General features: G+C 43.3%; 2 protein-coding genes across 10 annotated transcripts in view; both read left to right on the top strand.

Moving 5' to 3' along the window:
- The first annotated feature begins 369 nt into the window (after positions 1-369).
- Positions 370-24,367, top strand: ZFP90 (ZFP90 zinc finger protein). Of its 9 annotated transcripts, none has more exons than XM_019935631.3 (7): positions 592-853; positions 1,129-1,195; positions 13,245-13,371; positions 13,711-13,806; positions 15,872-16,050; positions 21,510-21,577; positions 22,662-24,367. In XM_019935631.3, the coding sequence occupies exons 2-5, from the start codon at positions 1,163-1,165 to the stop codon at positions 15,901-15,903; spliced, it is 288 nt and encodes a 95-aa protein (XP_019791190.1). In that variant the 5' UTR covers positions 592-853; positions 1,129-1,162; the 3' UTR covers positions 15,904-16,050; positions 21,510-21,577; positions 22,662-24,367. The 9 variants fall into 9 exon arrangements, with proteins under 9 accessions (XP_033701606.1, XP_019791190.1, XP_019791191.1 ...); XM_073796359.1 differs by lacking the exon at positions 15,872-16,050 and adding an exon at positions 17,265-17,471 and having other exon boundaries at positions 650-853; XM_019935632.3 differs by lacking the exon at positions 15,872-16,050 and having other exon boundaries at positions 593-853.
- CDH3 (cadherin 3) overlaps positions 21,559-24,442 on the top strand; it is a 115,746-nt gene continuing 112,862 nt past the window's right edge. The window contains exon 1 of the mRNA XM_073796342.1: positions 21,559-21,577. The gene's annotated coding sequence lies outside the window, so the exon portion shown is untranslated. The remainder of the gene's footprint in view (positions 21,578-24,442) is intronic.

The following is a 24,442-nucleotide window of genomic DNA, read 5'->3' as shown; positions in this document are numbered from 1 at the left end:
CATCATTTATTTATTTCCCCAAGTACAAAATCCTGAGCAATAGGATACCAAGTAATGAAATAACATGGCAGTGGCACAGTTTGCTTTTGAATACTGTTCGGGAGGCTACGGATTCATCTGAAGGTTTTTTGTTTTTTTCTTTCTGTAGTATCAACTATTTCATCAAGTATCTTGGCCGTAATATTCTATATGGTCTGGGGAGTCAGTGTCCAAACCTTTGGTAGTGACCCACGGATGAAGACGGCATAGAAGAGGCAACGTTGCCCCACTCCCTTCACTGTCTTATTCCTACAGCTGAAGTCAGTACGTGAAATTATCTTGTTGATATGTTTACGGTTTTTTTTGTCAGCCTCGTCTACAGGAGTGCATACTCGCTCCCAGAAAGCAGGATCTTTCCTGCCCGATCTACCGCAGTATCCCGCCCCTAGCAACACGCCCCTGGCACAGAGAAGACGCTCAGTGACTGTTACTGGAATAAGCGGACGCAGGAGTACTCAAGCCCCACCCTCCGACCCGTTGGGCCCGGATAGCGGTCCCCACTGGGGCGCCTCGGAAAGCGAAGCGTCCTACCAGGCAGCCTCCGTGGGACCCATGCGCGGTGGCCGCTGGGAAGTGTACTCGCGCGCCCGCCGCGGCCCGGCGGTTACGGGAGAAAGGCTCCGCATGCGCAGGCGCACTTCCGGCTTTGCCCCGCCGCTGCAGCCATTGTCCGGCCCAGGTGCGGCGAAGGCCGCCCCTCGGACTTCAGAGTTGCAGAGGACTGAACCGGCACCGGGGACTGGAGGAGCCGGCCCGAGCCCTGGGTGGGCCTGAGGTCTCGAAATCCGTAGTCCCCAGGAGGCGGTGATTCCGAGTGCGTGGGTTGGGGCGGCACCTCCCACGGGCTTTGCGCGTGTGCGTTCGGCCGCGCCCACCATCCTGCGGGTGGGACTGGGCGTGGCCGGAGGAGGGTGTCTAGGAGGCGGCGAGCGTTTAGTTTGGGGGAGGCAGGCCCAGCCAGGGCCCGCGCACCGCCCCACCTCTCTACCCTGGAGAAGTGGCTGCGGGGCGGAGGCGGGCCGGGCCTGGCGGGGCGCGGGCTGGTTGGCAGTTACAGCTGGCTGAGTGGGCCCTCTCCTCTCTCCCCAGACCCTGTCTAGGAGCCGGGCCCGGCGACGCAGGAATGGCCCCAAGGCCTCCGACGGCCAGGCCGCAGGTGAGCAGCCCGTTCCTACCCCGGGGCGTATTTGGAGTAGTCATTGTTCACTGCTTGAGCGACCTTCCTTTCTGGCTTGCTTGCCCCCTCGGAGCCTCCTAGCCTTGCAAAACCAAGGTGTCCAGAGCTGGGGGGAAAGGGCTTCCCCAAAGGAGGGCCGGTGGGGAGGAGGGGGACCAGGACGGGCTGGCCTTGTGGGAGGAGTTAAGAGTGGATGTATTAGGAAGTGTCAGTGTTGAGAATCCTGAGGGCCAAGCCAATTCCTTGAACTCTGTCCGTTAGGAATCTAGAGGGTCGGGTGACAGAATAGAAAACTGTAGAGGGGAAAGTGACTGTGAGTGAAGGAGAGAGGAGCCCTAGCTTCTGACCCAGGGGCCATAGAGAGACCTTAAGGGACCAAAAAAGCCTGGTCTGGACTTGCCTAGGAAGAGCCTGGAGATGGGCTCTTCCCGGGCAAGGAGGAAAACAACAAGGGAGGACGTGTCCCGTAGCTTTACATGTTTTTTTCTGCTTTAACAGAGGTATAATAATGCACGTCCCCAGATGTCCGGCCTTCAACTTAATTAACATAACGCTGATTTGTGAACCCATTTATTCTTGTGAGACAGGAGGCATTTTCTAGAAGCATTACAACTCTGAGCTTACCCATTGATTTACAGACTCTTATCTGTGAAAATATAACAAAGTTCAGATGGTATTTTAATCCACACTCTTTACAATTAAGGAAAAATCACAGATTCTAGTTGCTAGGGTGTGAGACAAATCAGGTAAAAATACCAATGTTCTTTAAAAGCAGTTCACAGTAAATTAAACACAGCATATAATGCCTTTATATTTTTTTACTTCTTGTTATATGTTTTTGTTTTACAGGGGTGAGCTTTAAGGAGTAAGACAAGTAACAGTACTAGAACAAAACAGTTGTTTTGTTTGAGGAGAGCCAGAGCAAATCACGGTCATCAGCACCTTTCCGTATAAAGTGTTTCCTCAGTAGGTTTTGAGAATTCAGATGACTTAACTCACTTAACACCTCATAGAGGTGTTGATCATTTCCGCAGCGTGGGGGTGGGAGTTGCCTTTTGATGTGAAAATGAATCTGTGTTCTGAACAGTGAACTTTAGGGACCTCTTTAAACTTCACTTTTAAAGCTGTGTTCCCAAAAGCACTCAGTTATATTCTCATGGAATGGCCTGACGGTGTTCACTTGGGTTACCTGACTTAGGCTGCAGATGATGACTGGGGATGGAGGACAGGACAGAACAGAACACTGGCCCTACAAATGGGGCTTTTCAGGCAGAAATTTCCCTTTGTCAGTGGTTCCCCTTCGCTGAGCCTGGCCCTCAGAGGAATGCAAAAGATGAGCAGTTGAATCATGTGACTACTTATCCAGGAAGTTAATTTAGTGGGGGAGGACAACCTCATGCAGAAGTATAGCACCAGAAAGGTGGTGTCAGGTGTTGCTGCAGAGATCCAGGGACTCCTGTGAGTGCAGAAGGGAGAGGAAATTCTGCCTGTGGGAAGAGTCAGTGGAGATTTCACCTTTGAATAGGGGCAGGGTCTGAGCCGGTGAAAATGAAGGGTGTGGGGGTAGAGCTGATTGACTGTGGGTCAGGGGTTGGGAGGCAAGAAGATGAGGGGCCTATATCCGAAACCATTGTCCTGTGTGACAGTGGGTGTGGGCTGCAGGCACTGCGTAGATGAGAATACAAGGGCGTTTGGACTTTTTTCTCTTTGGCCTTGGTAATCCATTCATTCATTCATACATTCATTCAGCAGATAGTCATTGAACCCCTATGAAGTGTTAAGACACTTTTCTAGGTGGTTGGTATACATTAGTGGACAAAATTTATAATGGTCTTTGCTCTCTTGGAGCTTACATCTTAGAAGGAAGAGGCAAGTAAGTAAGGAAATTGTATGATATCCTAGAAGGCATCAGTACCCTAGAAAAAAGATAAAAGGTAGGACTTCCCTGGTGGCGCAGTGGTTGAGAGTCCGCCTGCTGATGCAGGGGACACGGGTTCGTGCCCCGATCGGGGAAGATCCCACATGCCGCGGAGCGGCTAGGCCTGTGGGCCATGGCTGGTGAGTCTGCGCGTCTGGAGCCTGTGCTCCGCGACGTGAGAGGCCCGTGTAACGCAAAAAAAAAAAAAAAAAAGATAAAAGGTAGAGAAGGATAAGGGGGATTGAGTAGGGAACTGGGCGCTTGTGGTAGGAGTGCTATTTATTTATTTATTTATTCATCATTTATGTCTGCTGCGTTGGGTCTTCGTGGCTGCATGCAGGCTTTCTGTAGTTGTGGCAAGCGGGGGTTACTCTTCATTGCGGTGCACGGGCTTCTCATTGCAGTGGCTTCTCTTGTTGTGGAGCATGGGCTCTAGGCATGCGGGCTTTCGTAGTTGCGGCGCCTGGGCTCTAGGGTACGTGGGCTTCAGTAGTTGCAGCACACGGGCTCAGTAGTTGTGGTGCACGGGCTTTGTTGCTCCACAGCATGTGGGATCTTCCTGGACCAGGGATCGAACCCATGTTCCCTGCATTGGCAGGCGTATTCTTAACCACTGGGCCACGAGGGAAGTCCAAGGAGTGCAATTTAAATAGGGTGGTCAGGGTAAGCCTTATCCTTATTGAGATGATACCATCTGAGCAGACTTGAAAGAAGTGTGGGAGTTAACATTCAGGTCTGAGGGAGAGTGTTCTGGGTAGAGGGAACAGTGGGATGTGTGTCTGGTGTATTCAAGGAGCTGCAAGGAGGCTATTGTAGCTTGAGCCAATGATTTTGAGCAGGGAACTGTACAGTTTCTTAGTTTTACAGATGGCTGTGAATGATGTGCAGGAGCAAGAGTTTGAAAGTTGGGACTCCTGTGGTTGAGACCTTCTCCCAGGGCTTAGCTAACGAATACCTAAAGTGGTCTCACAGTGGGAGGGGAATGGGAGCAGAGATGGGCCGGGCGGAATACCCCCCAAATCCTTGGATTCTATGGATTGTTAGTAGCTATAGCTGTGTTAACAACTATGCATTCTTTTTTTTGTTATATGTGTACTATGTTTTTAGTTAGGATTTTTTTTTTAAGAAGATGTTGGGGGTAGGAGTTTATTAATTTATTTATATTTATTTTTGCTGTGTTGGGTCTTCATTTCTGTGCGAGGGCTTTCTCCAGCTGTAGCAAGCGGGGGCCACTCCTCATCGCAGTGCGCGGGCCTCTCACCATCATGACCTCTCCTGTTGTGGAGCACAGGCTCCAGACGCACAGGCTCAGTAGCTGTGGCTCACGGGCCCAGTTGCTCCGCGGCATGTGGGATCCTCCCAGACCAGGGCTCGAACCCGTGTCCCCTGCATTAGCAGGCAGACCCTCAACCACTGCGCCACCAGGGAAGCCCTTAGTTAGGATTTTGAAAAGGTGTTTACCATTTTTTTTTTTTAAGCATTCTTAAAAGTTGAAGCCACCAGAAAAGTAAGAAATGGGGAAAGTTTTATAAGAAAAAGCTGCTTATGGAGACCAGGTTTCTTTGTGTTCTATCTTGAAGGGGAGGAAATGCAGAGGGACCAGGCCCTGGTCTCTATTGACTTCAGATCCCAAGAGAGCTCTGTGGTTCGGTCATCAGAATTGAACAGACCCAGCAAAAGCTGGCTCAGGTCACAAACTCAGATGAGATGCTCCAGGGAAACCAAGCCACTTGCTGAACCAGGTCAGGATGTTTGTGGCCAGGGATATTCAAGCTCCCTCCATACGGAGGTCCGCTTTCTTAACCTCTTCCTGAGCTGACTGGTGTTGGTCTTTAAGCTTCAGCTCAGACCCTCCTTCCCTTGGGTAAGGTCAAGTGCCTCTCTTGTGCATTCCTGTAGCACCTATGTACACTTGTCATAGTAGTGTCTCATGTCGTATGGAGTGGTGTGCTTACCCATCTGTCTCGTACTGGGCTTTCTGCTTTTCTAGAGAAGGGCCACCTGACTCCTTTCATCCTTTGCTCCAAAGTACACACACAGTAAGTGGGTGTCACATGAGCGAACATTAATAACCACTTAACCCCAGGCAGTGATTTTATACTTTCTGCATTTTCTGCTCGTCACATAGCAAAAATGTAATTTTTCCAGTTGCAGTGATGCTAATTTTCTGATAAAGCAATAGAATGAAACAGTGTGACTTTCACTGTGCACGGGCCTTCTCTAGTTGCAGCAAGCGGGGGCCACCCTTTGTTGCAGTGTGTGGCCTTCTCCTTGCAGTGGCTTCTCCTGTTGTAGAGCATGGGCTCCAGGCACATGGGCTTCAGAAGTTGTGGCATGTGGGCTCAGCAGTTGTGACTCACGGGCTGTAGAGTGCGGGCTTCAGTAGTTGTGGCACGTGGGCTCAGTAGTTGTGGCACGCGGGCTTATTTGCCCCATGGCATGTGGGATCTTAGTTCCCCAACCAGGGATCGAACCTGGGTCCCCTGCATTGGAAGGCAAACTCTTAACCTCTGGACCACCAGGGAAGTCCCCTCAATTACAACATTTTAAATTTCATCTCATTTTTATGAGGATTTTTCTTTTGTTCTTTTAAATCACTTTTATGGTTGTATTATACTGCTTTGTATGATATACTAAAATTTATTTAACCATTTCTCAGAGGACATTTAGGTTGCTTCTGAAGTTTCTGCTTTACAAATAATACTGGGATAAAATCCCATTGGTTACAATAGATAATTAAAAAAAATTTTTTTACGAGAGAGATCTTTGGCAGGTTTTGATGGCATGCTTATCCTTAATTTGTAGAAACATTCAGATTGCTTTTCATCTTTTTCTGTCTTTTGAAAGAATTTGCCTATAAAACATTTCGATCCAGGATTTTTATAAAGAGGATGACTTGGGAACAGTTTTCTCTGTTTCTTCCTCAATTATTTTCTCTCCTTTTTTGTGTCAACATTGGTGATTTAGGATTTAAAAATTATCCACTTCACTAAGATCTTTCACATTTCTTAACACACTGCTGGGTATTTTACTGGTTTATCCCCTTATTTTAATTTTAATTTAATTTTAATTTTATCATTATTTTTTAATCTATTATTTATTTATTTATTTTTGGCTGTGTTGGGTCTTCGTCGCTGTGTGCGGGCTTTCTCTAGTTGTGGTGAGCGGGAGTTACTCTTCGTTGCGTTGTGCGGGCTTCTCACTGTGGTGGCTTTTCTTGTTGCAGAGCGCAGGCTCTAGGTGCACAGGCTTCAGTAGTTGTGGCACACGGACTTAGTTGCTCTGCGGCATGTGGGATCTTCCCGGACCAGGGATCGAACCCGTGTCCCCTGCATTGGCAGGTGGATTCTTAACCACTGTGCCACCAGGGAAGTCCCTCCCCTTATTTTTAAATTGACTTATTTTTTTATTTCTTCTTTTAGTATATTTGTCAGAGGTTTTTTTGTTCAGCCAGTATTTAAGAGGAGCCAGCTTTTAGATTTGGCTGTTAATGCCATCGTTTTGCCATTTGCCCCTACTATTTATAATCCAAGAATAGAATTCACTAATCTGCAATTTTTTTTTAATCCTCAAAATGACTCCTCATTTTCCTTTGGTAAGAATTACCCAGACTCTATTCATTCACTCAGCAGACATTTTTAGAATGCCTGCTCTGTGCCGGGTGGTATTCTTAACCAGGGTCACGCTTCAGAACCAGTCAGGAGAAGGTACCTGCTTCCTGTGGGGTGGCAGTAAGGCTTCAGTGAGAAAATTTAGCGAGGGGGTGTGTGCCCTGCGGTGAATGCTCAATAAATGTTAGTTGTTGCTTTTTTATAATGAATCATGTAAGGAGCTTTTAAATGTTGCCTGGTAGGGCCCTTCATGCATGGCCAGTTTTTCCAAATTGCCCCTGTGATTGTGGAAAATTCCAACATGCTTAGTTTTGGAAATACTGAAATGAAAAGGAGTTTGAGAAATTGTTGAGGGAGAAAAACATGAAAATATAGCTATAGTTCTGAAATTGAGATGTGGACCAAATACTAAAGGTGGCAGGGATCTGGAAAAGCTTCAGAAGGGAAGGGACCATTGAACTGGTTCTAGAAGGATGACTTGGAATTTATCCTGTAGAGCTGAGGGAAGAAAGTACATGGTGGTCAGAATAGGATGTACAAAAGCAAGGAAACATGGAAGAGAATGATGTAATCAGGGCAAAGAGTCCACTTGTCAGAAGCATGGGGTGTGTGGCAGCAGGCAGAATTTAAGAGAAAGATGATTCTGTCATCTAGAGAGAATGGCCTGAGGTGGAGATCTGGAACAACCTAGAACAGTGTCGTCCAAAACAAGCATAAGCTACATGGATAATTTTAAATTTTCTAGTAGCCACAATGTAGAAAGAAACAGGGGAAGTTAATTTTAGTAATGCATACTATTTAACCTCATATAGCCAAAATCTTATCATTTCTACATGAATAAATATTTTAAAATTATTAATGAGATGTTCTATTTTTTTTTTGGTACTAAGTCTTTGAAATCCAGTGTTTTATACTGAACTGCACGTCCTAATTTGGACTAGCCGCATTACTAGTGCTCAGTATTCACATGTGGCAAGTGGCTACCATATTAGACAACATAGATCTAGACCATTAGGCCATTGCCTGGCCCAATGGCATTGTTGGCAAGGGAGGATTTAAGCTGGGTTTGAAAGGTGAAGGGAAGGGACTGAATGTAGGAGACATTTTTGAGGCTGTTGGTGATTCTACGGCATAAAGGAAAAATGAAGAGTCAAGGGTAAGGTCCAGGTTTCCAGTTGGGATACTGTAGATGGTGATGCCATTAGCGTCAGTAGGGCATCTGTGTATGTGTGTGAAGGTTAACAGTAATCATGTTACTTCTCTCTGTACGCACTTGTTAGGGATGCTGTTAACTCTCAGCTTACCAAACTGTTATTGTCCAGTATCATAGAGCACCGAGTACTTGAGTGAAAATGCCACACTGTATCCCAGTAAATTTAATGTATTCTGACTGGTTAAAATAACTTGGTCTTAGAGGGGGGTAGTTTTTATATTACTATAATTGTATATAACATAAAAATTAAATATTATATACAATAGTTAAATTAATAAATAAAAATGTTACATGTAGTATAAATACAGTATTTAAAAATATGTGATTTAAATAACTAGATTATTTTTACTCATTAGCTTCCAGGCTCTGGTTTTGAGCTTTGCAAAGTTGCAAAACTACAAAGTTTCCTGAGTTATAGTTTTAGGGGATTTCTCCTGCAGGGATGGTATATGCTAGAGTTGCAGGAGCGTGTCTTTTTATAGTTGGACATGTCCTTTCTGGATGTACTCTTTCACCCTTCTGCTCTTAAAACTCTTATTTCTTCAGTTCAGGGAATCCACGTTATAGATGAGAAAATTGGATCTCCAGGAGGTCTGTGATTTGCCCAAGGATATTACACACTTAACTTCTTAACTTAGTATGTGCTGTTTCCAGTTCTTTGCTTTGGGCTCCATCATTTGGCCAAGGTCCTCTTTATGTCAGCATGAGGAAGGGGAACATTTAATACTTCTTGTTAGTTTTTAAAAGGTGTTGATTATGAGGTCCAGTTAAATCTGGAAGAAGGGTAAGCAGTGTTTACAAGACATCACTGGATCATTTTATTACAGTCTGAGGTGTGACCTGCATTGGATGCCCTAAAGTTGATTTGATTCAGAGTGGCTAACTCACACCAAGGATCTCAGAGTACATTTTACCTATTTAATCTTGCAGACCACTGACTGTCCATTATGTACCAAAATGGTTCTGGCCAGTGGAGATTCGAAGGCGCCTGAGACAAGGTCTTGACCCTCTAGAAGCACAGTGAACAATAGGTAACAGTTGCCATAAGGTAGTGTCTTATGAGCTGTGCTGAAGAGAGGCCTAGGGAGGGGAGCTGGGGGGTGGGGGTTAGCCTAGACCTGGAGGTAGAAATGGAGCCCCTGAGGAGAGAACTTGACTGAGTCTTGGTGGGAGAGTGTTAGCAGGCAGAGGAGGGAAGGCCGAACATTTTGAAGCAGCACTTGCAGAAGAGAAAGAGATCTTTTTTTTCAAGGAGGTGTAAGTGTTCTGCACACTGAATCATGGTGTACAAGGGGAAGAGAAGCTAGAGCTGAGGCTGCAGAAATAAGGTGAGGACTAGGTTGGAAGAGCTCAGAAGCTCACACTAAGGAGTCTAGTTTTTAATCTCAAGGAAAATTTATTAAATATTTATGGAGCCCCCACTATGTGCCCAGCCTCTTGTAGCCAATGGAGATTCAGCCATAAAGAAAATAGGTAATATTCCTACTCTCCTGGAATTTACATTCTGCTGTAGGATGCAGACTGTAAACAAATAAAATATGACACGTCACGTGTAAGGACTATGAAAAAGGAAAAGAACAGAGAGTGACAGTGCAAGGTTGCGGGGGGCGGGGCACTGTTTTATATAGCGTGGTCAAGGATGTTGGCTCTGGTGAGGTGACGTTTGAACAAAAAGCGGAAGGAAGTGAGTGGGGAGCCACATGCCTATCTGCAGGAAGAGGCTTCCAAGTCAAGGAACAGGCAGAGTGAAGATCTCAAGGCAGAAGCATGTGTGGTACGTTCCAGGAGTTGTAAGGAGGGCAGGGTGAGTAAAGGTAAGAGAGCAGTAGGTTGGGGATGAGGTTCAAGATGAAGTCAGGGAGATAGTGGGGGGCCAGATTGTGAAGGGCTGTGTAGCTACTATCAAGACCTTGGCTTTTACTTGGGATGAATTGGGATGCCATTGGAGGCTTTTTTTTGGGGGGGGGGATGCCATTGGAGGCTTTTAAGCAAAGGAATGACTTGCTCTGAAAGGTTTTAACAAGATGAGTCTAGTAGTTATATGGAAGACAGACTTGGGAGGGGTGGGGCATGAGTGGAAAAGGAGAGACAAGGTAGGAGATAGTAGCAGTGGTCCAGGTAAGAGGTGATGGTGGCACGGACTAGGGTGAGGGCAGTAAGAATAGGGAAAAGTGGGAAGAAATTAAAGGTTTGTATGCATGATCAAATTTGTTTTAGAGAAGTGACTCTGATAGTACACAGGAAAGAGTTGGTGGAACCGTGAGTAGTAGAACAGAAGTTACTTGTCCTGCCAGGGCAAGAAATGAGTGGCCTGGACTAGACATTTGTTTACTGGTTAGCACATTCTTTAACATTAGTTCAACCTATTTGGAGAAGCAGAATAAAGTCAGGAGGCCATGTGTTAAATACAGGGAACCAGTGAAGCAAGGGAATCCAGATTGGCTGCCAACTCTGTGTTCCTAAACCAAAGGGGCTGTAAGTTTAGAGGACAGAGTAGGAGTGGAAAGGTGTTACTTCTCACAGCCTAACTTAAAATGTCTGCTTTGGTCCAAACCTTTTCTCTGTTAGCCATGTGCATCCCAAATCCAGCCTCCCTTCTCTAACTTCTCAGTCCCTGGGCTGGATTCCCACTCTTTTTTCTCCCATCCTAATGGTACTTACCTCTTAAGGCCCAGTGCATAGCCCACCTTGAAGCTTCTCTCCTGTACCCAGTTTTCCCTGCCCAGAACGCTGGTAGCACCCACTTTACTATGTATTGTCTCATATCGTGCTCTAATAAACAACACATTTTAAAATAAACTGAAACCTATTCAAGGACTGCAGTGTTTTTCTTTTGCATTTTTATTCTGCCATGGTGCATATGGTAAAGCCAGGTGCCTAGTAAATATCTAGTGTCTTTTTTTTTAGCATCTAGTATCATCTTACCTGGCACAGTCAGATCCCTGACCTCTGTCAGAAAAATCTGCCACGTTTCAACCCTTCTCTGTTCTTGTGGGGACACAGCCGCAGTGTTGAGCAGAAATGTGATATGGAGGAGGCACTGTTGTGTACGGATGCAATCATGCCCCTCACCCAGTAGGAGATGGGGCCACTCTCCTTTTCTCTAAAATTCAGATGTCAGCTATCTCCTTAAGGCTCAACTCAGTCAGGAAACAGATATTTAGTGTTGGGTCAGATACTTTCTAGACGTTGGTATTCTAGAGTTTAAAAAAAAGGAAAAGTAGAGTCCCTGCTCTCACGATGCTCACCATCTAACTAGGAAAACAAGCATTAAGTAGATTATTAGGTCTATTTCAATTGTGGATGCGCAACGTGGCTTAAAGCACATGATATGGGGATTGACCCTCCATTGGGGGATCAGAAAACCTCACTGAAGATCTGCTAACCTACACCTGAAGTATGGAATTAGCAAGGGAAAGACGGATGGGATGGTGGAGAGAGAATTATATCTTCCAGGAAACAGAAGTCCAATTCAGCTATAGCTAAGCACATGGGAGGAGGGCATGGAATAAGGTAGAAACCTTCACGTAACTTTCCCTCACTGCTCCAGTGAACTCATGGCTCTGCTTTCAGTGTCTTTTCATGCTGATTGTCTTTACATACTTTATTATGTACTTCTTGAGGTAGAAATCTAACCAGGACCAAAGGAGATATTTCAAGTTGGGCATAGTGACAGGTGTCCCATGGCTTAACAAGGCCTGGTGAGGCAAGACAGAAATCAACCTGTGAGCATCAGAACTGACTATTCAGAGGCACGAGAGTCCTTAGCCAATTTCAGTGAGTGTTGAGGAAGAAGTGATTGGAGTGGAGTAAAGCATGAAAAAATCTTTGACCTAGAAATTCCAATTCTAGCTAGCTAGCCTACAGGAATTCTAATATATTTGCACAAAGAGTGTGTATTGCAGTAATGTTTGTAATAGCAAAATATTGGAACTAATCCAAATATCTAATAATAAGAACTGGTCGGGCTTCCCTGGTGGCGCAGTGGTTGAGAGTCCGCCTGCCAATGCAGGGGACACGGGTTCGTGCCCTGGTCCGGGAAGATCCCACATGCCGCGGAGCGGCTAGGCCTGTGAGCCATGGCCGCTGAGCCTGCGCGTCCGGAGCCTGTGCTCCGCAACGGGAGAGGCCACAACAGTGAGAGGCCCGTGTACCGCAAAAAAAAAAAGAACTGGTCCATTTATTCATTCACCAAGTTTTTCTAAGCATCCAGTATGTGCTGGGCATCGGTCTAGGCACTGGGGGCATATAGCTGTGAATAAGATAGGTAAAGTCCTTATTCTCACGGGACTTGCAATTGGGGAGACAGAAAAGCTAACAAATCTCAGATAACGATTAGAAGTACAAGTGTCCTTTTTCATCTGAATCTATTTGGTTCCTGAGTTCAGGTGGCAGGAATTTGGACAGTGAGCAATACCTGTTTTAGGAGAAAAATTAAGCATGGTAATATGATGCATAGTAAATTAGAAGGAGGTGCTAAGACACCTTTTCTAAGGCGGCGATCCTGGACCTGAGAGCTAAACGTGGTTTAGGTTGACTGATTGTCAACCATGTCGCGATCCCAAGGCCCAGGGTGGGAACAGGCTTAATATATTCAGGGCAAGGTCAGCATGGCCAGAGCCCAGTGAGTGATGGGGGAGTTTGAATCTTGTTCCTAGTACAGTGGGGTGCTATGGGTTTTAGGCAATGGATGTCTTATGGTACAGCTGTACTCTGCGGTGCTATGAAGCAATTCAAAGAAATAAGGTGAAATTGTACATAGCACTAAGGAAAGACTTCCAAGATACATAGCTAAATGTGAAAAGCAGGATGTAGAACAATTTATATGATATTTCACAAAACAAGACTGTGTGTGTGTGAAACATGGAAAGGGACTGTTAAGTGTATACACCAAACTGTTAACAATGGTTATTTGTAGGGAGTTTGTGTGGGATTGGTGATGGGGGTGAAGGAGGGCTGTCACTTTTTATTCCCTGCTGTATTTGGGTTTTGTAATGGGCAGTGAGGAATTGGTGATTGTATAGGAAAGGCTTGGCTTTGAAGGGAACAAGAAGAAAACTAGGCTTACAGGATTGCGGGACACATTGCCCCTCATGACTTTCCTGCCTGCCATATTAGATTCTCTATAAAATTGTGTAACAACTAGTATATTTAACCCAACATTGCCCCCTCAGGATATCACACGTGTGATCACCATTTGTGATAGACCCTACAGTAGGTTCCCAGTTTTGCCATGGGAACATTTGTGGGGTTGATCCCTACTTGAGCAGGAATGTGTTCCTACAGGAATCGGTGACATTTAAAGATGTGGCTGTGAACTTCACCCAGGAAGAATGGCACCACATGGATCCCGCTCAGAGGCGCTTGTACAGGGATGTGATGCTGGAGAACTATAGCCACTTGGTTTCTCTTGGTAAGGACCACATCTCATTGTCTATGTATTGGTGGGTCTTTCCTTTCTCAGTTGCTAAGGTTGTGGGACTCATAGTTTGGGTGACTGTGAGCAGAGTGTACAGGGTTAGAGCTTGTTCATCTTGCTGGGACCCAGCTTTATGGGTTTCTGAGCCTGCTCTTTAGGTAAAAGGTCTTTCTTTTGCAGAACTGGAAATAGGCCATTTGATTGCATGACTCCTCAAGTTGCACCATTTTTTCCCTTCAGAGTTCCTGAGGATCAAGGCCTAATACTGACTTGTAGAGGGTTCTTTGTCTACTTGCACAAACAACCAAATCTTGTGTATTTACCCATGAGCAGGATATCAAGTTTCCAAGCCAGAGGTGATCTTCAAATTGGAGCAAGGAGAAGAGCCATGGATAGCAGAGGGAGAAATCCAAAGACCTTTCTGTCCAGGTAAATGAGGGAGAATCAAGCATGTAGGACAATGGCACAGCTGAGGGAGAGGGAAGCACCTTCAGATTGCTGCCTTGGGAGCGCCTAGACCTGTAGAAGAGGTTGGACCATCTGGATGACACCTACCTGTATGTCTCCCTTCTCCATTAGGGTGTCTTGCTGCTGGTAGGTCTTGGAAGAAAAGGTACCTCTTTTTCCTTTCTGAAAGTAGCCCTTTGTCCTACACTCAGAATACCATCTGTCCCTATCCTATATCCCTACTTCTGGATTATTTTCTCCTTTGGTGTCCTCAGCACCCCTTCATTATTTAGAGATCTCTTTTCTTACTCATTCAGACATTAATTGAACTTCCATATCTCCTCCTTGTTTTTTCTTGCTGCTTTCACTGTCGAATGCCCCAGACTTGCAGGAAATACCCATAACCTTGATTCTCCCTCCCTCCAGACTTCTTTCCCTGACTGCACTCCTGTACCACCTGTCTGGCGAGCAACACCATCCTCCTTCCGTCCTGCACTCCTGTCCATTTCCTCCCTCCACAGTTCCTAGAGTATCATCCTCTCCTGGTTTCCCCTCATTCAATGCTTCTTGGCTTTGGGTCTTTGGCTTTTCTTGCTTTTCCCTCTTAGTGAATCTACCTTAAGGAGCCTGCCTTCCGGCTTCTTCTCCTTTCTTTCTATATTACCTCCCTATAAAAGGGTGCCTGCCTTCTGGTAGTTGCAGCTCTTTATTGTGTGCTGTAGACTCAGAATCATCCTTACTTGTACCCTGGTCACTTTTATTTTCTTCTCACAGGACCCCTCCACTTGTAAGTCCCACAACGTTCTTATTAGAGGTGTAAGATATAGATTAATCATCTTGCATCTCCAGTCAGCACATTTTGCTACATTGCCCATTATCCATTTCTCCCCTTGCCCGTTAGAAATTACCAGGATTCCAGTCCCTCAGGCCAGACACCATAGTCAGTCTAGTCTTTTTCTTTCAACCCAAGTTATTTTCCTCCTTTGAGAAGTATCTTAGGTTTTCCTCCCTTTTAACTTGGACTGGTGACATCCTAAACCAAACCCCAGACTTAGATTATTATAATTCCCAGTTGAAATTGCTCACTGAATTTTATCTTTTTGTAATCCATACTGGATTTTTTAAATCATACTTTTATTGAGATATAATTCACATACCATAAAATTCACCCTTTTAAAGTGTACATTTCAGTGGTTGTTTTGGATATGTACAGAGTTGTGCAGCCATCACCACTATCTAAGCAGTACATGTTCAACACCCCAATAAGAAATCTTATACCCACTAGCAGTCACTTTCCATTCCCCATACCTCCCAGCTCCTGGCAACCATTAATCTACTTTTTATCTCTATGGATTTGCCTATTCTGGATATTTTCTATATATGGAATCATAATATGTAGCCCTTTGTGACTGGCTTCTTTCACTTAGCATAATGTTTCAAGGTTCATTCATGTTGTAGCATGTATTAGAACTTCATTCCTTTGTATTGCTGAGTAATATTTTATTGTATGGATATATCACATTTTGTTTATCTATTCATCACTTCATGGACCATATTGGATTTTAATGCTTTATCTTCCTAAACCAGCCACCTCTGAAAGAACTTTGCTATTACTCCCTGTACCTCATTATAGGAAGCAGAAACTCCCTTGATTTAAAGGTCCCCATCATCCCTTCCAGTATTATCTTTCTATTCCTGCTAAAAAAAGTTCCACCTAGTTTAAACTTTTTCTTGATGTTCTCTGTAAGTAGCATATAGTTTCCCTCATTAGATAATACTTCGTGCCTATCCAAAACCATCTATTCTTTAAGTTCAAGGTCTGTCTAATCCATAAAACTTAATATATGCTAATATATTTATTTGTTTCTTCCTTGATCACAAATACCATTTATATCATCTCTACCACACAAATTCAGATTTAATACGTGCTATCTGATGGGTTTTTTATTAAGTCATCAAAAGATTGAGTCTTGTTTTTATTCTTAGATTTTAAGCTCTTGAAGAGTCTATTTATTATATTTCTAAATATTTTCTATTTGTATTGCAGAGCATGTAGAAAGCAGTCAGAAAATTACTTGATTGATTGTTATGGAATCTTGCTGGGAGAGAACTTTCTCATTCATTCATTCCAACAAACATTTCTTGAATGTCCCACTGAGAAGGATTCTAAAAGGAGTACAAAGCATTCTCTGTCCTCAGAAATTTAGAATTGAGTCTTGTTCCAGGGTAAGGAATTTGGGAGTTTAGGGCTCCTTAGTTACTGGGTTTTTTTTTCCCCTCCTAATATTTTATTATGCAAATTTTCAAATATTTGAGAAGTTGAAAAAATTATACAGTGAACACCATATACCTACCACCATGGTGCTATAGTTGTTAACATGTTGTTATATTTGCTTTATCACTTCGTCATATCTCTTTGTCTGTCTATCTATTAATCTGTCTTACCTTTGATGCATTTCCTAGTGAGTTGCAGACATGAGTACATTTCACCCCTACATGCTTCAGCATGTATATCATTGGCTAGAGTTCAATATTTGTTCATAGTTCTTTTTTTTTAGAAAATATTATATACAGTGAAATATATACCTCTTATATATGTACCATCCATTTGATTTTGACAAGTGCATTCTCCCATCCAACCAAAACTTCTGTTGATATGGAACATCTCCATCATTCCAGAAACCTCCCTCCCCTTAGTTTTTAAAAGGTTACCTTTCTTAGAACCTAGACATTAATTAATTTTCTGCTATTAGTATTCTGAGGTTAAACAGAGGTTTAGAGATCGGTTTTTTAGGCAGATTGAAATAAATTGTTTTTGGTTAAGAGAGGTGATTAATGTAGAATCAGAACTCAAATAGACTAAAATCACAGCTCCGTGTGTAAGGGCAAGGATGATTTGCCTCCTGAAATAGTACTTTTTTTTCTCTTTGGGAAGTATAGCCCTTGATCTCGGGTTATGTCAAAGAATCATTTCAGTTAGATCACTGGCTGCAGATTTTCTCTGCAGGGTTTGAAGATCTGAAGCCTCAGAGGTGACTTTAAAGAAATTATGAAATGAATGTATTAGGAAGATAGATTCCGTGGCAGTTTGTAAAATGGACGGGAGGCATGGATAGCAGATAGGACTCTGCAAGACAGACCATGATCCTATTCCATTTGTATCTGTGCCTAACTCTCTCTTGCTCACCTGTTCCCTACTCCCTAACAAGCCCTCCTACATGGGCTTCCTCATTCTGGACTTATTCTTCTCTCTGGATCTGCAGTCTGCATTGTCACCTCTCTCCACTCTTCCTTTCTCCATTTTGGGTCTTCTCCTGAAGCTACAGGACTAATTTCAAAACAGAGTGATGTATAACATATCTCTTTCACTTCCTCATTCCTGTAGCAGTTTGTTTTAACAGGAGTGAATAGGGGACTTTTGCACTTTGGATTTCTTTCAGACTGGAGGACCAGGCCTGAAGCCAAATCTTCAAATCTGCAGCAGAGCATATCTGAAGTATCCCTTAGCACAGATGATCCCTCATGTACCACGTTAGAAGACACTTGGGATGTTAATGGCCAGTTAGAGAGGCACAAGGAAAACTGGAAGAGACATTTGGGGCCAGATGCATCCACCCAGAAGAAAATAATCACACCAGAGGAAGCTTGTGAGCAAAATAAATTTGTTGAAAATTCTAGATTGAACACAGACCTGGTTACACAACTGAACATTCCTCCAAGGTCTAATGAATGTGATACACTTGGGAGCAATTTGGGACATAATTCAGACTTACTCAGTCAGAATAATATCCTTGCAAAAAAGAAACCTTATAAATGTAATAAATGTAGAAAAGCCTTTATTCATAGGTCATCACTGACTAAACATGAGAAAACTCATAAAGGAGATGGAACTTTCCCCAACGGTACAGATCAGGGAATTTATCCTGGAAAGAAACACCATGAATGTACTGACTGTGGGAAAACCTTCCTCTGGAAGACACAACTTACTGAGCATCAGAGAATTCACACTGGGGAGAAACCCTTTGAATGTAATGTGTGTGGGAAGGCCTTCAGGCATAGCTCATCCCTTGGTCAGCATGAGAATGCTCATACTGGAGAGAAACCCTATCAGTGTAGTCTCTGTGGGAAAGCCTTCCAGCGCAGCTCCTCCCTTGTTCAACACCAGAGAATTCACACTGGAGAGAAACCATATCGATGTAATTTGTGTGGTAGGTCATTTAGGCATGGCACATCCCTCACTCAGCACGAGGTCACACATAGTGGAGAGAAACCCTTCCAATGTAAGGAATGTGGGAAAGCCTTTAGTCGGTGTTCTTCCCTTGTCCAGCATGAGAGGACTCACACAGGAGAGAAACCTTTTGAATGTAGCATATGTGGGAGGGCTTTTGGTCAGAGCCCTTCCCTTTATAAACATATGAGGATTCATAAGAGAGGCAAACCTTACCAAAGCAGTAACTACAGCATAGATTTCAAGAGCTCATCTCTTACTCAAGATGAAAACACTCTCACTGAAGTGAAATCCTATCATTGCAATGACTGTGGGGAAGACTTCAGTCACATTACAGACTTCTCTGACCATCAGAGGATCCACACTAGAGAAAACCCCTATGATTGTGAGCAGGCCTTTAGTCAACAATCTATTTCTCACCCTGGCGAGAAACCCTATCAATGTAATGTATGTGGGAAAGCTTTCAAAAGGAGTACGAGTTTCATAGAGCATCACAGAATTCATACTGGAGAAAAACCCTATGAATGTAATGAATGTGGAGAAGCCTTCAGTCGACGCTCATCACTGACTCAACATGAGAGAACCCACACTGGAGAGAAACCCTATGAATGTATCGACTGTGGTAAAGCCTTCAGTCAGAGTTCATCTCTCATTCAGCATGAGAGAACTCATACCGGAGAAAAACCCTATGAATGTAATGAATGTGGGCGAGCTTTCCGAAAGAAAACTAATCTGCATGATCATCAGAGAATCCATACTGGAGAAAAACCCTACGCTTGTAAGGAATGTGGGAAAAACTTCAGTCGAAGCTCAGCTCTTACTAAACATCAGAGAATTCATACACGAAATAAACTCTAGGAACCTTGACATTAGGGAATGTGCCAAAAGCTTTAGCTAAAATATTGTTCTTATTCAGTATCAGAGGATTCTTACTGGAGAGAAAGCTTGAGAATGTAATGAATTGTGTGTGTGTATGTGTGCACATTGTGTGTGGAGAAAGCTCTGTGCTAGTAGACAGTGTTTTTTTTAATAAAAGCCACATTCTCTGGGACTTCCCTGGTGGTCCAGTGGTTATAAGACTCCACACTTCCAACTGCAGGGGCACAGGTTCGATCCCTAGTCGGTGAAGATCCTGCATGCCATGTGGTGCAGCCAAATAAGAGAAAAAAAAAAAAAAGGAAAAGAATAAATAAAAGCCACATTCTCAGATCTGATTACAGACGTGTGTAAAAATAACTACAAACATATAGCCTGTTAGAAATGGTATGCCTATATATTGGACTTTGTAAATTTTTTGAATATATGTTTGCAGGAGATCACCAACTTTCAACAATTTAACTTGTAACTCTCACTGTTTACAGCTTTTTAAAAAAATAAATAAAACTCCCATGGTAGTTACCAAAACTCATTTTTAAATTGCTTGACAGCTGCATTCAACTGCAGCTCTTACGTTAAATTTACCATGGAAACCAGTTTCACCTCCAGGAATTCACCATTCAAAGAATTAGATCAGCTGGTCCAACCGCTTCATTGTACAGATGAAGAAACTGAAAGCCAAAGATGTGAAGTGGTTGCACAGCATGATAACAGTTTATAGCTGCAAAGCTGGGTGGAAAATGCAGGTCTCCTGGATCTTTGGCCTCATAGTCTTGCCACTGAAAAGATATTTTGGAATTCAGGGCTTTAAAATAAGTTTTAAAATAAATCAGATGCACAAATATTTAATGAACGCTCAGGAGTTGAATACTTTGGGAATTCATAAAAGCATAAGAGGCAGCAAGACATATGCAAATTTGTCACACACTTATTTAAAGCAGCTTGTTGGAAGCTTACAAACCAAAATGTTAACAGAAATTGTAAATAGTTGAACTACTAATGACTTTTTTTCTTTTCCCAATATCATACTTCAGCTAAGGTATGTCAGTTTCATAGAATTAATAAGTCTTCCTACTGTGCTTTTCGTGATCCTCCCATGAAAAAGCACTGCCCCAAGCTTCCTGTATTGATTTGATCAATGGGAAAACAACACAGAACTAAGAGAAAAAAAGTTCCCCAAATTGGGCTTCCCTGGTGGCGCAGTGGTTGAGAGTCCGCCTGCCGATGCAGGAGACACGGGTTCTGTGCCCCGGTCCAGGAAGATCCCACATGCCGCGGAGCGGCTGGGCCCATGAGCCATGGCTGCTGAGCCTGTGCGTCCGGAGCCTGTGCTCTGCGACGGGAGAGGCCACAGCAGTGAGAGGCCCGTGTACCGCAAAAAAAAAAAAAATTCCTCAAATTAATTTTACTGTAGAGAAGTATAAATCCAATTATCCATTGCCATAAAATTTGCCTTTAAATCAGTTTAGGCAATCATCATGTAGTGGTGATTGTGGGTCATTTTGTGTGCCAAGGAAATTTTCACCATTAAAAAATTAACTTTTATGGCTCCGTGGTGACTTTCCATCAGTAAAGCATGAGGTAAGCTTCAATAGCCCACTCTAATCCTTAATATCCCCTAAAGCCTCCCATGGCTTATTCTAAAGGAATTTCCAGAATCTTTGTTCGTTCATTGGCACCAGTAGTGCAGAGAAATTTGGAAGCAACTGTAGAAATTGACCCTTTTCATGAAAGAGCCTCTGTTCCCCCCAAGATAAGCAAATGTTCCTGCCCTAATGATGAATCCTGGGGAGGAGTGATATGGGGTGGTGTTGATGGTGAACCTTTCCTACTGGCTTCTTTGCATGCTAGGTGGGAGGATCCATCATTTTTGTCTCATTCTGGACAACATGAGGCAGCTCCCAAACATCCTTTGTAATTCTCTGCTGGAAAAATGTGCCTGGGGCCTGAAATGTGGGAAGTCCAGCCCAGTGAGTTTGTCGTATGTGGAGCAAGATGGGATGCTCTATAGCAGATCTGCCCTTCCGAGACTTTAACCATTCAAAAATACCTTGTTTATGATGTTCCACGCTTAGCATACGCCACAATGCCAAGACTGTGCTTGTGTTGTCTGATACATAGTTTGACAATGGGCAATTCTACTCGGAACCTCCTCTACTGATTGGCTAGGATGCCTATCAGGAACTCATTTTTCTGTTGATTGTTTGGGGATCCCCATAGTGGACTGTTTGCAAGAATGGCATGAATTGTAACCAGTTGAGTGCTACGCAGCTGTTGTGGAAGTTTATAAAGACTTAGTTCCAGAAGACCTAAAGGAGACCACTGGTTTGTGTGTGCAGCCTGGCCTAGATCCAACCAGTCTCTGAATCTCAGCATATCATCATTGGCAGGGAGGGCGCCCAGGATGTATGTATGGCTGATTGAGCAGAGGATTCTCTAGTCCCAGCAACCATGCACCATGCACTTAATGAACACCCAGCTTCTAGGCCATATGAAATACATCCTTGTAACATTGTTGTATTATTTCAATAAATAGCCTTCTTAGTTGAATGGGAGTCAGTTTGTCTTTTTCCATTTTCAGAACTTGGCTAAGATTAAAGAGTGGTGCATCAAGGAAGAGGGATTAACTGCTAAACTCATCACAGCCAGGTGAGTTAATAGCATTTATTGATTGCTTACTACTTGAAAGACATTGTGCTAAGTACTATATAGCCATCATTTCATTTAATCCTTACAGGTTCCCTAATAGGTCTTGTGGTGTCTTGTCTTTGCCCAACTTTTTCCCCACTCTTCCTCTTGTAACAATCCCTGCTGTACTGACCACAGGAACACAAGTCAGGACATCCTGGGGCTCAATGATAGTTCCAGGAACAATTGAGCCAATCAGAGTCCTTTGACAGAATTTTTTCAAAATAGACTTAGCAAGGATACTTTAATTTGAGGTTGCTAGGCTGGTAAGGTGAAGGCCTAAAGTTGCCTGGAGCCTGATTCCTTACCAGAGTGGGGAGGTCTGTTGTAGCAGGAGAGGATGCTGCCGCCATGATGGTGTTCTCATTTCTCATTCCTGAGGTCCTTGGACTGGGCTCAATTTCTGAAGCTCTTCTGGGATTCAGTGGGCTCCCCACTATCAGTTGAATGAGTCCCCCTTTCTTATATTTCTTTTGCTTGCATTAAAGAAACTTAATGCATGTATTATATCTTTGTTTTATAATGGGGAGAAAAACCCAGAGAAGTAAAGTACTGCCCATGGCAGATTCAGACTTGGAACCCAGAACTGCCTGGCTGCAAAGGCAGAGCTCTTAACCTCTAAATTTCATGTCTCCAGAGCCATGCTATGTTCAAAGAGATGCATGTAACACAGTGTCGTTTGGGGGTGAATGGATGAAGGGATATGGTGATAGGTTAGACGGGAGACCAAGTGGAAGCAAAATGATGAAGGGCCTTGGAATGTTTTTCTTGACTGTTTCAGTAAATTAAATCCCCCAGATTCACCCACACCCTCACACTTTAATATATAAGTTATTTGCATTTGCCTAGACTGTAGATAAAATCTTGTCTCATACTTAAATAAAAAACTTTCTTACAAATATTTTTCATGTTGCTACACAGTCTCATGATCCCATTAACAAACTCCCTACTGTTGCAATAATATTTGGATAGTTTGGGGCATTGGTTTTATAATGACATTGAATACTTTCACCTTTTTAAGCACCCCCACTTTTTTTTTCTATAGAATTTTTTCTTAAAATATCCAGAGTGAGATAAATATCCAAAATGGGATTACTGGGTCAGCATGTATAGGTAAGTATAACCAGGTGTGAGATTCATGCAAGAATAAACTAGTTACAATAGTGCAGGAGTAATAGCTTCAAAATTGCAAAAGGGAAACAAGAGAAAACCAGTGTCCTACTCCTGGTGCCTGGGTGTATGTGGGGAAGGGCCCCAAGGTAGGCACTATGTCTGCCAGAGCGTCTAGCACTTCTCTGTGCCAGCATGGATAATAAAACAATTCTGCAGTTATTAGGCATATTGATGCTGGTGATGCTTGGTTCTTTATAGCTGCAGTGGGCTTTTATAAATACTGAAATAGTTAATTCCTACCTGTTAAAAATGCAAATGTCACATCAGGGAAGGTTTTAATGACTGCCTGGCTAAATTGGTCTCCTTTTAAATTTTCGTGGATTATTGTTAATGTCCTTCACCTTACCACAATTTTTTGTTTTCTCCCCACCCTACAGTAGATTGTGAGTGCCAGGAAGGCAGAGTCCACATCTATTTTGCTAACATTTTTTGTTCCCTTGATTATCACAATGCCAGGCACACAATAGGTACTTAATATAGTCTTGTTAGCAGTATAGTGGAGATGTGTTGATAGAGAAAGAAGGCTAGTTTTTCAGAATGAAAAGATGTTCAATCTTGAAATCAGAATACTGCAAAACAGTGAGATACTATTTCATATCCATTAGGCTGGCAAAAAATTTAGTTAGAAGTCTGGCACGGGGAAAATGAGAACTTTTATACACTGCTAGTGAGAGGGTTAATTAGTATAATCATTTGGGGCAGTAATTTGGTAATATCCAGTAAAATTGAAGTTAAGCACACTTGATGACCCATTGATTCCACTTCTAGATCTATGTGGTAGAGTAGAAGTACTCCCATCTGAGCACAAAGACATGTGCAAGGATGATTATTGCAGCAGTGTTTGAAATAGTAAATATATGGACACAACATAAATGTCTGACAGTAAGTGAATGGGTTAATAAACCGTGGCATATTCTTAATATAATACAGTACTTCAGTAAAGGAACCAGAGCATCTGGAAACAAAAAAACATTCTAACTCGTCTATTCCGCTCCTGTACCCATGCAGCTAAATGTGGCTGCAGGAAACAGAGCCACAGTGACTAGTCCCACTTTAAATCCCTGACTGCTAACCTCAGGCATTTGTTTCCCTAGTCCAGTCGTTGTCCCAGTCTCCTAAGGTACTGTTGTATAGTTTCTGTCTTCTCAACCTCCAGCACTTCATCCCAGTCCTTACTCAGCTGGTGACCTTGTTTCTTAGGTAACAGGAAAATAAAAGCAACCAGAAGGTAACTACTCACCTACGTGCATCTTGTCCCTGTGCTCTTCCTTTCTTTCCTGCTACTGTGGTTGACACTTTGTTCTCTTATCTAAGACCAGCTTCTCTCTGGTGTATTAGATCCTGTTCATAAACTAGAACATCATTCCTACAGTTGTCCTCTTTCCTGCATCTTTTTTTTCTTGTCTACTGAATTTTTCCTATCAGCATAATAACGTGATTTTTCTCATCTTAAATCTATATTTGTAAATATATTCAAATATTACACACACACACACACACACACACACACACACACACACACACACACACACACACACACACACACACACACACACACACACACACACACACACACACTGCATCCCCCTCCACCTGCCACTTCATTCCCTACTTAATAGGAATATTCCTCAATAGAGGTGTCTAATACTCATT

The sequence above is a fragment of the Tursiops truncatus genome, chromosome 19 (assembly GCF_011762595.2).
Source record: "Tursiops truncatus isolate mTurTru1 chromosome 19, mTurTru1.mat.Y, whole genome shotgun sequence".
NCBI classification, from domain to species: domain Eukaryota; kingdom Metazoa; phylum Chordata; class Mammalia; order Artiodactyla; family Delphinidae; genus Tursiops; species Tursiops truncatus.
This window is presented reverse-complemented; position numbering and strand designations above follow the sequence as displayed.